The 10000-nt window shown below is 54.4% G+C and overlaps 7 protein-coding genes across 7 annotated transcripts in view; 4 read left to right on the top strand and 3 right to left on the bottom strand.

Moving 5' to 3' along the window:
- Nucleotides 1-869, top strand: part of PTSG_07258 (rhesus-associated glycoprotein) — a 3076-nt gene extending 2207 nt beyond the window's left edge. Inside the window, exons 4-5 of the mRNA XM_004992620.1 lie at nucleotides 180-278; nucleotides 555-869. Of these exons, the coding sequence (XP_004992677.1) occupies nucleotides 180-278; nucleotides 555-667 (212 nt within the window). The 3' untranslated portion in view covers nucleotides 668-869. The remainder of the gene's footprint in view (nucleotides 1-179; nucleotides 279-554) is intronic.
- Nucleotides 840-2924, bottom strand: PTSG_07257 (uncharacterized protein). Its single transcript, XM_004992619.1, has 4 exons — nucleotides 2490-2924; nucleotides 2115-2360; nucleotides 1623-1868; nucleotides 840-1475 (listed from the first exon to the last, which is right to left on the bottom strand). The coding sequence occupies exons 2-4, from the start codon at nucleotides 2278-2280 to the stop codon at nucleotides 1222-1224; spliced, it is 666 nt and encodes a 221-aa protein (XP_004992676.1). The 5' UTR covers nucleotides 2281-2360; nucleotides 2490-2924; the 3' UTR covers nucleotides 840-1221.
- Nucleotides 2925-2935: 11 nt separating this feature from the next.
- PTSG_07256 (uncharacterized protein) lies at nucleotides 2936-4298 on the top strand. The gene is made up of 2 exons (XM_004992618.1): nucleotides 2936-3157; nucleotides 3652-4298. Exons 1-2 carry the CDS (start codon nucleotides 3038-3040, stop codon nucleotides 3907-3909), a joined length of 378 nt encoding a protein of 125 aa, XP_004992675.1. The 5' UTR covers nucleotides 2936-3037; the 3' UTR covers nucleotides 3910-4298.
- Nucleotides 4244-5693, bottom strand: PTSG_07255 (uncharacterized protein). Its single transcript, XM_004992617.1, has 3 exons — nucleotides 5322-5693; nucleotides 4774-4916; nucleotides 4244-4540 (listed from the first exon to the last, which is right to left on the bottom strand). The coding sequence occupies exons 1-3, from the start codon at nucleotides 5527-5529 to the stop codon at nucleotides 4502-4504; spliced, it is 390 nt and encodes a 129-aa protein (XP_004992674.1). The 5' UTR covers nucleotides 5530-5693; the 3' UTR covers nucleotides 4244-4501.
- A 118-nt stretch (nucleotides 5694-5811) lies between these two features.
- Nucleotides 5812-7417, top strand: PTSG_07254 (ribosomal protein L37). Its single transcript, XM_004992616.1, has 3 exons — nucleotides 5812-5854; nucleotides 6302-6437; nucleotides 6879-7417. Exons 1-3 carry the CDS (start codon nucleotides 5852-5854, stop codon nucleotides 7019-7021), a joined length of 282 nt encoding a protein of 93 aa, XP_004992673.1. The 5' UTR covers nucleotides 5812-5851; the 3' UTR covers nucleotides 7022-7417.
- A 169-nt stretch (nucleotides 7418-7586) lies between these two features.
- Nucleotides 7587-9832, bottom strand: PTSG_07253 (ribosomal protein L5). The gene is made up of 4 exons (XM_004992615.1): nucleotides 9632-9832; nucleotides 8781-9112; nucleotides 8349-8522; nucleotides 7587-8031 (listed from the first exon to the last, which is right to left on the bottom strand). The coding sequence occupies exons 1-4, from the start codon at nucleotides 9783-9785 to the stop codon at nucleotides 7702-7704; spliced, it is 990 nt and encodes a 329-aa protein (XP_004992672.1). The 5' UTR covers nucleotides 9786-9832; the 3' UTR covers nucleotides 7587-7701.
- PTSG_07252 (uncharacterized protein) overlaps nucleotides 9804-10000 on the top strand; it is a 4552-nt gene continuing 4355 nt past the window's right edge. Inside the window, exon 1 of the mRNA XM_004992614.1 lies at nucleotides 9804-9910. Coding sequence (XP_004992671.1) covers nucleotides 9848-9910 — 63 coding nt within the window. The 5' untranslated portion in view covers nucleotides 9804-9847. The remainder of the gene's footprint in view (nucleotides 9911-10000) is intronic.

The following is a 10000-nucleotide window of genomic DNA, read 5'->3' as shown; positions in this document are numbered from 1 at the left end:
GTGTGCTTGTGTGCGTGCGGTGTTTGTGGAACTAGTTTGTACTGCCTGTGAATGCACGTTGCACTTCGACGTGATAACCCTTGCTCATCCACACACCTTACCTCCCCTCCTTCTCCCCTCCTTCTCCCCTGTGCACTCCCCGACACCATAATTTCCACCAACTGCTGCACCGCGTCAAGATTCCGCGACGACGCTGACCCATGTGATTCCCTCACGCGCGGACCGCACGGCGGGCCAGCAGGCCGGATACCAGCTCCTCGGCCTCGCCGTCTCCATCGGTCAGACGATGATGATGATGATGAAGATGACGACGATGATGATGATGATGATGGTGGTGGTGGTGGTGGTGGTGGTGGTGGTGGTGGTGGTGGTGGTGGTGGTGGTGGTGGCGGCGGGTTGCTGTCGCTACATGCTGCTGTACGTGTGTCTACCTGTGTTCCTCTGCATGCTCACAACTAACACCCATGCCCACAACTAACACACACACACACACACACACAAACACACAAACACACACAAACGCAAACACAAACACACACACGCACGTGTTGCAGGCATGTCGCTTGTGTCTGGAGCGCTGACCGGGGTTGTGTTGCGCATGCCTGGCCTGCAGCAGCCATCCTCCCTCTACGACGACGAAGAGGACTGGGCAAAGGAAGAGGAGTAAATCACGCCCCGCACGTGCTCGCACACGCATACGCACACGCACACGCACGCGCGACAACCAAGCTTCTTCATTGCTGATGACCTTGGAGCTCACGCACAAATACACACACCCCCCTGTCTCTCCACGCGTGTTTTTGCGTTGTTTGCACTGTTTGTCCTGCGTTTCCTGTATGCCTGGGTGTTGTTGTTTTGCTATTCCCTCGATGCTCTCTCTTTGCAGTGCTGCTGGTTTGTTGCGTTTGTGGAAGACGAAAGTACAGAGTGATACGCTGGCAAGTTATCAGACGGTAAGATCAAGGAGGTGGGTGCAACAGACACACGTTGTTTGGGTAATGAGTATGACTTGGAAAGAGGTGGCAGAGTAGAGTGAAGTCAAACGACACAACTTGGACGAAAGCAATCAACAACTTTGAAAATGCCACCGCACTTATGGCGTGTGAGCAAACAGAGAGACGAGACTTTTGAAAAATGTTGCAGCGCAAATAGGTGTCGTTAGGGAAGACTCGCAAACAGTTGCGAGGAAGCGTGTTAAGAAAGGATGCATGTTGCTCATGCTCAAGGACAGTTGCCCTCAATGAGCTTGGCGAGGTCACCTTCGCGAAAGTGACCATTCTTGGATTTGTTGCGGATGTAGTTGATCTCTGAGAGGACTTGCGTCTCATAGGCTTCGAGTTGGCGAAGAAGCTCAGTGTCAACAGCAGGAGCTGCCACGTCTTCGAGCAGAGCGAAGCGGCAGAGGATACCACAACCCTTGTTCGTCAGATGGTGAATCACTTCTTTCAGGTGGGACCCATTGCCTGCATATTCGCCTACGAATGAAAGGAACAATTTCAGGGGAAGAAGTACCAACATGAGGGAGGGGGGAGGTCAGTGTCAGGTTCTGTTGCTAGCTTCGTCAGCATGCCAACAACATCGCGGCTTACATGTACAGGGTGCAGCGAAATTGTTCAACATACCTTGGAGCCGAGTGCGAATGTGCTTGGTGCACCCAAAGTAAAAACCCTTGATGACGCCGTTTGGGAACAGCACTAACAGCTCGTAGAAGCCGGGTGCGTCGGGCAAGTCAGCCCGGCAGAACTGGTGGGAGGTCCGCAGTCCTTTTGCAGGCAACAGAAGTGACATGGCAGAGAAGCGGAGCTCTTTACCATCCATCTTCAGGGCTGCGTCATGCTCCAAGTCCTCACGATACAATGAGGGCCCCTCTGTCGTGATCGTGGAGGGTGGTGTGAGTTGCTGGAAGAGACGCACCAGCAGGGGGTAGACGACGAAAATGCAGCACAATCGCGTGGGTACATCTCATCCACACACGCACACACGCACACACACGCACACATACACACGCACACACACAGACACATACACACAGACACACACACACAGACACACACACACAGACACACACACACAGACACACACACACACACACACAGCGGGTGTTGGGTCCTCACGTCGGTGGGTGTTGTTCTTGCGAGGGACCGCATTGGTGATCGCACGCACAGCAAGCGTGGTACCGTCCGGAAGCCGAACATCACGGGGATTGCTACCATTGCCCGCGTATGAGCAAGTGGAGTGGAGGAGATTAGCCCACCGCCTCACGTCCTTGTTCGTACCCATCGTCGTGGCGCGGAACACGAGCTCATACCCGTGCTCTTTCCATCCTTGCTGAGCGAACTTTTTCAGCAACCGTGACGGCACTAGTTCGTGTGTTGGTGTCAGGAATAACGAGAACAGGCAAGTGCAAGGCATGAGTTACGGATGAGACACCGGCTGAAACATGACATGACAACTACTGCTATCAAGTTCATCAGCAGGCTGTCTGTTACCTGCGTAGACAGCAAACGAGCAAGAAAAGCCAGCGTAGACGGCAATCACTTGCGACCCTTTCTTGTATCCAATCTCAAAGCAGCAACAGGGGTGGCACTTGCGATAACGCTTGGTGGGAGGCTTCCATGATGAGAAAATCGGGAAGGACGTGTCCTTGAGGAGTCGCCGAAGTTCCTCGTCGTCGAGGTCCTCGCGACGCGGCTTCTGGGTTGTCTTGGATCTTGCTGGTTGCTGCTGTTGTTATTGGCGTGGTGCTGCACCTGCCGCGCTCGCCCCGCTGTCGTCATCCAGGGCCGCAGCAAGACGCTTCCCCTTGTGGTCAGGGGCGAAAGCTTTGGGCCTCACCTTAACCTTGACCTTGGATCTTGCTGGTTGCTGTTGCTGTTGGCGTGGTTCAGCGTCAGCCGCGCTGGCTGAGCTCGTGGTCATCTTCGAGGAATCGTAACTGGCATCTGCAATGCACACAATCTGTTCGACTGAATTCAGTCACACCCATTATCACACGAGACCACCAACCTAACTCGCAACACGACCACACAACACAACCATGCGGCGTGCGCTCACGTTGATGAAGAAGGCGGCGGAGAATGAGGGAGGCGTGTTGGACATGCTGAAGATCATTGCACGCCCGCCCGTCGCCAGAAAACGCCCAGAGCTCACACGAGAGGTGCGTGGTGTTTCTGTGTTTCTGTGTGTCTGTGTGTGTGTGTGTGTGTGTGTGTGTGAAAGTGTGACTGTGTGAAAGTGCAAAAGTGTGTGTGTGTGTGTGTGTGTCTGTGTGTGTCTGTGTGTGTCTGTGTGTGTGAAAGCGTGAAAGTGTGAAAGTGCGAAAGTGTGTATGTCTACACTGTGGCGTGTATTGTTTGTACGTGTATCAATTGCATGTTCTTTGGGTTTGCGTGTGGTTTTGCACGCACTGTGTACCGTTCTTCTTGTTCCACCCGTCTCCCTTCTTCCTCCTTCTTCCTCCCTCTCCCTCCTCTGCCCTCTCAACAACTCGTTGGTTGCGACTCCGCCATATCGCGGACTCTCAATCAACCTTCTTACCCCGCTCCCCCGTCCCCGCTTCTCCATGCCCACCACATCCACTACACATCCAACAACCCTCCACCCCTTTCCCCCCCCCCCACACACACACACACACACACTTGCGCGTTGCAGGAGCTGGACAGGAGGGCAAAGCTGGTGAAGGAGTGGTCGAAGCACTGCCAGCGGCATGAGAACCGGGTGATGAAGCGGATGTCACAAGCTGTGAAGGCGAGAGATAGGGCGCTGTTTGCGCTTGCTGATATTGATGAGGAGCTGCTGTACAAGGCGTGCATGCCGGATTCCTCCCGCTGGCCGCTGAAGGCCTCCAAGCCCCTCGCAACCCCTCCCATCCCAGGCTACAACCCCCAGGCATCGGCCAAGCAAGAATGATGCGTGTTTGATGTAGCTTGTGTGTGCGTGTAACTTGTGTGTTTGTCTGTGATGTAGTGTATGCGTGTAGCTTGTGTGTTTATCTGTGACGTCGTGTGTGTCTGTGTGTCTGTGACGTAGCTTGTGTGTGTGTGTGTGTGTGTGTGTGTGTGTGTGTGTGTGTGTCTTTGAGGTAGCTTGTTTGTGGTAACACTGCAACGTTTGTTGCACATGCTGCTAATGTTCTCCTTCGCAATGCCCACATCCACCTCCATCACACACCACCTCTCCCATCTCTCCGTGGTTTCCTTGCTGTGCCTCGTCCCGAATGTCAATACAACCAATCCAACATGAATACTGCCTTCGTTTATCGTTCATCTACTACACCCAAACAAAAAGAAGATGGCCCGCACCGCATGGAAGCCGTCACATTCACACACACATACACACACACACACGTTTCTCACTCACACACACACACACACATACACAACACAACGCACTCTGTCGCGAACACCTCCACTCCTCTCCACTCTTCCATCCCTTTGCACAACAGAGCATATGTACAATGGTTGTCACAGCATCCAGGAAAAAAAAAAGCCAGCAACGCCTCTCATCTCCGGTTTTCCGCCTCTGCCCTCGCAAGTGTCAGCTGCAAGCGCGCATGTGAATGCGTACATGTGTGCGCATGTGTGTGGTGCCGTGCGGTGCAATGTTATGTTGTGTGAGAAGCGTGAAGATATGTGAAGAGAGGAGGAAACGCTTGGGTTCAGGCAACACAGCGACGACGCTTGCGTTCTCACGAGTAATCAGAGCAGAAACGGACACACACACGCACGCACGCACGCACACGCACACACACGCACGCACGCGCGCACAACGTACCATGTCAACGAGGACCTCGACCTTGAACTTGAGTAACCTGTTCTCCTCCTCGAGCTTACGGATGTGTTCCTTTGTGGCGGGATCGGACGCGTCATGTGCATCCTTGTCTTCTTTGTCCCGTGTTTTTCCTTCTTTCAGCTCCCCTGTCCAACAAAGCAGAGCAGGGCGGTGTAAGGTGGGGCGGTGCCATCGTGCAAACATCACTTAATCACCAACATCAACACGGGCACAGCAGCTGCCGCGACCGCGCATAGTACACACGCACACACACACATACACACACATTCACACACACAAACACATACACAAACACACACACAAACACACACACACAAACACATCCACAGTACACACACAAACACATACACAAACACACACACACAAACACATACACAGTACACACACAAACATACACAGTACGCACACACAAACACATCCACAGTACGCACACACAAACACAAACACAAACACACAAACACATCCACAAACACACACAAACGTGTCCACACAGAGATCACACACACACACCCTGCACACAAACGCCGCACCTTGCCATTTGCCGTTGTCGTAGGTGAGGGAGCAGTTGCCAAGGTTGAGTGTGATGGGCGCAGACGCCCAGTCGCTGTCCTCATCGTCGCTGACACGACCTCCTTTCCCCGACTTGGACGGCTTCCGCCCTTTGCTTGTGCCCCGCCGCTTTGTCGTCGGTGTGCCCTTGTTCGATGAGGACCGGAAGCTGCCCACACGCCGCCACATGCTTCGCTTGTCGTCTCAAATGGAGGTGTTCGCTGCACTCGCTGCAGTTGGTGTTGATGTGGGGTTGGTGCACGTTGGTGTTGTTTGTGTGGTGTTTGTGTGTGTTGTCGTTGTCGTTTTGGCTTTTGGATGATGGATGAAATTTTGCCAATTGTGCGGCTCGATTGCGCTTTGCAAATTGCACAGACTGTGGTGGATAGCGACCTTCAAGGTTTCTGCTGCTACAAAATTGTGTGCGCATCATAGACTAAGTGCGCACCGGCTGGTGCGCTTGTGCCTTTTTCTTTCGTCTCTCGCGTGCCAAGACGACAACACCGCCAAGATGGTGCGTCTTGTGTGTGTGTGTGTGTGTGTGTGTGTGTGTGTGTGTGTGTGTGTGTGTGTGTGTGTGTGTGTGTGTGTGTGTGTGTGTGTGTGTATGTGTGTGTGTGTATGTGTGTGTGTGTATGTGTGTGTGTGGTGCCGCGTATGGGTTGTCGTGTGCGCGCAAGCACCGTTCCTTATCGTATGCCTTCGTATGTGTACACAAGTTTGTGTATGTTCATCTCAGTGCGCACATTCATAGCGGTGGCACCATCCTTAATGTCGTGTGCACGCAACTCTTCTCCTCAACTGCCACCCAACTGCTCTCACTCAATCCCTCAACACAACACACATACACACACTAACCCACACCCTCACACACACACACACCAACCCACTCACACTCACACTCACACTCACACACTCACACTCATTCCCTCCCTCGATTTCACCATTCCACCAACAACAGACCAAGGGTACAACCAGCTTCGGACCCCGCAAGAACAAGTCGCACACCCTGTGCATCCGGTGCGGCCGCCGTTCTTACCACATCCAGAAGAAGAAGTGCGCCGCATGCGCCTTCCCCATGAAGCGCAAGCGCAGCCGTAAGTTTCCCCCCTCCCTTTGAGCAGAGCAGTTTCCCTGATTACTACACCTCGAGCTAATGCTGGGTGGCTCGTTCCAGTTTGGGGGTTGATCTCCATTGTCGTCTGTGCTCCCCGTCCTCGTTCGTGTCGAAACGTTGCTGTGATCGAGTGTGGGTGCGTGTGTGCTTTCCCGTCGCGTTGTTGACGGTGGTCGTGCGCCCGCACCTTGACCGCACTGTGGTTCATTTGGACACCAACCCACCAACCCAATCACCCTTCTTCAACATCACCAATATCAACTTTCGTGTTTCCCCCCCCCTTATGACCTTTCTCACGATCCACGGCTCCCCTCCCCCCAACTGTCGTGCGTGCATTCGAATCCCTACACATCTTGTCCACTCATCATCTCCTCACTCACCGTTCACTTGACACTTGATTTTCGTCTGTGCTCTCTCACAGCTGGCTCATACAAGGCCATCCGCCGCAAGACCACCGGCACTGGCCGCATGAAGCACCTCCGCCGCGTGCAGCAGAAGTTCAAGAACAACTTCCGCGAGCGCCCCCTCCGCCTGAAGAAGCCCCCTTCGGAGTCCACCGCATAAGCTTGCTGACTGACTCTGTGGTGTGAATGTGATTGGTTCTGTCAATACCCTTCACCGTGTGCTTCGCTTCTCTTCCATTCTACTCCCTTGGCGCATTGTGGTTGTGGGCGTCTTGGGGTCCCCTGTTGTGTTTGCGTGTGCGTCGTGCCCACTTGCTGTTGAGTGTGGTCTGTTCTGTTTGTCCGCCTTGACATCCTTTGATGAGTACACGCGCATGCATGCGACGCTCTCAAGCAAGCAAGTTGACCATGATGTCAGACATGGGGGCCACGGTCGTGCACTTGAAGTCAAGTCAACAAAGCAAGAGGAGGAACGAGTGCGGTGTGTGTGTGTGTGTGTGACGTGAACACGTGCGTGTAGATGAGGTGTTACAATGGTACAGGGACGAATCGAATCGACTGAGCACGCGTGTGGTTGTGTGGCTCTGTGTGTGTGTGTGTGTGTGTGTGAAGGAAAGGGAGGAGGGGATGCGTGAGAACATGTGCGTGTTGTTGCGTCTTCTGCGTCTGTCAAATCCCCCAATCAGCATGCATACACGCACACACACACTCAAGCGTCACGTGCGTTGTCAATGGCAGCGTTTATGTTTTCTGCTCACAGACGAGAGGAAAAAGGAAGAGGGGGAAAGAAGAAGAGAACCACAGGCAAGGGAACAGAGACAGGCAAAGGCGAGCAAAGGTTTACTCGTCCTCCTCCATGGCCTCCGCGGCTGCGAGACGGCGCAGGAAGGACTCCTTCTTCTGCTTGATGCGGTCCTTGCGCTGGGCAAGCGACATGCGGGTGCGCCCGTAGTTCTTGCGCTCGCCGGCCTTGTCGCTGGGCTTCTTCTTCCGGTTGGGGTCCTCACGGATCGCCTTATGCGCATCAGCATACATCTGCTCCAGATCATCCGCGCTCACGCCCTGCTTCACATACTCGGAGAAGAGGCGGTTGTACTTGTCAGCATCCTCCTCCTGCAGCTCGCGCATGTAGTTGGCAACGTGCTCGCCAAAGATGTAGTCGCGCAGAACCTACGAACCGTTTGGTGGGGTGGGGGAATGAGCAAAGTAGGAAAGCAGCATGTGTGAGCGTGTGTGTGTGTGTGTGTGTGTGTGTGTGTGAGCGTGTGTGTGTATGTGTACATGAGACGAAAAGGTGTTTGGTGGATGCAGCAGCAGGTGGGGCTGTGTGTATGTAGTTTGGTGAGGAGCTTGCTTGCATGCAGCACTGCGGCCACCGCTCGCCCAGAAAGGCAACCCCGCCACCACCCACAAGGAAGCAACCAAACAACCAATCTTCTCTGTCACCCCCCCCCCCCGGTTCACACACACACACGCTCAAAACACACCTCGGCATCGAAAGCCTTGGCCTCCTCGTCGTAACCAGGGAAGCGCTTGTGGTTGTGGGGCACAGCGAGACCACCGTCAACAGCACCCTTCATGACAGCGAAGACACGGGCACCAGTGGTGGTGGGGGCAAGACCGACATCCAGGAAGGCGCGGAAGGGGCGGGGGCCAGATTGCTGCCAGAAACACAAAAAAGAGAAACGGGAGAAAGCACAACAACGTGAGGTCGTACACCCGAGGGACGACAATCAACACAGCCAGTACAAGTAAAACCAAACAAGAGCAAGCAAGAGCGCGCTCACAAGAACGCGCTCACAAGAACACACACACACGCGCGCACTGGAATCAACACAACCCAATGTCAATCACAAGCGAATCAGAACCACACGCTCGTCGCGCCCCCTTCAGCACAATCACACTGTTCGCAAACGTACCACGCCCTTCTCGACGTTGTAGTCGTCACCAGTGGCCTCCTCGACACCGGTGTAGCGGTCGGCGAGGTTGTACTTGGTGAGGAGACGGCGGGCCAGGAGAAGACCCGTGGCGTAGCAGGCGGCGTAGTTGGTGAGGCCAACCTTGATGCCAAACTGCTTCAGCTCGTGGCTGTATGCCGCGGCGACGACGTAGTCACCCTCGAGGCGGGAGTAGGCAACCTGTGCGATGACATCGCGGTTGGTGCGGCGCACAACAAGACGGAACTTGGGTGTGTTGTACTTGTTCTTGTCCTGCTGGATGAGCTTGCGGCGGGCAAAGTAGTCGGTCTGACCTGCACGCGTACAACAACGGACACGTTGACATGGGGAATGGGAAAACACAGGACGGGGGTTGGGGAGGCAAAACCACGCATATAGCACACGGCATGATGGTGAGGTAGGAATTAAGTGCGTGAAGACCAGGCAAGTGGTGCCTTGCGAGTGTGGGTGTGTGTGTGGGGGGGGGGTGGATGATGGTGGTTCCTGAGCGTGCATCGATCCGCACGTGTGCTGTGGTTCACTCGCTGGTGTGGTTCAGGTGACTGCAGCACAGGTGCATCTCATCCATGGCTTGCCGCACACACGACACACGCCACACACACACGCCACACGCCACACACCACAAGCCAGCATCAGCATCAACAGTGCTCAGTGACAGTGCTGCGGCTGCTGATCATGGCGCTGCGGTTGCTGTCATGATATGGTGGTTATGTTTTGCTGTGGTGGTTGTGTTGTGCTGATGCTTTGTAACACAAACACACAGAAGTATGAACGTACAGACACAGACACACACACATGCGCACACGACGTACCGGTGCGGCGACGGCGGTACTTGACCTGGTAGCGCTTGTAGTACGCCTTGTTCTTCACGACCTTGAGGAAGGGCATGGCTGGTGGTTGGTCGTCGTTGGTGGAGGTGGCAGCAGAGCACGCGTGAGGAAAAAGGCACTTTGCTCTGCGTGCCATCAGAAAACACACCGGAGTGTCGGAAAACAGTCGGAAAACAATCAGAAACCAAACCCCACAAAATGCTGAGTCAGCGATATGTGCAGAGCGCGGCGGCGCAAACCAGTGCCGCCATCGTCCTTCAAGTGAGGATGATGGTGCTGATGTGTGTGTGTGTGTGTGTGTGTGTGTGTGTGTGTGTGTGTGTGTGTGTGTGTGTGTGTGTGTGTGTGTGT

Source organism: Salpingoeca rosetta, assembly GCF_000188695.1.
Source record: "Salpingoeca rosetta unplaced genomic scaffold supercont1.16, whole genome shotgun sequence".
NCBI lineage: Eukaryota > Choanoflagellata > Craspedida > Salpingoecidae > Salpingoeca > Salpingoeca rosetta.
The sequence above is the reverse complement of the archived record's forward strand: the minus strand, read 5'-3'. Positions and strand labels throughout refer to the sequence as shown.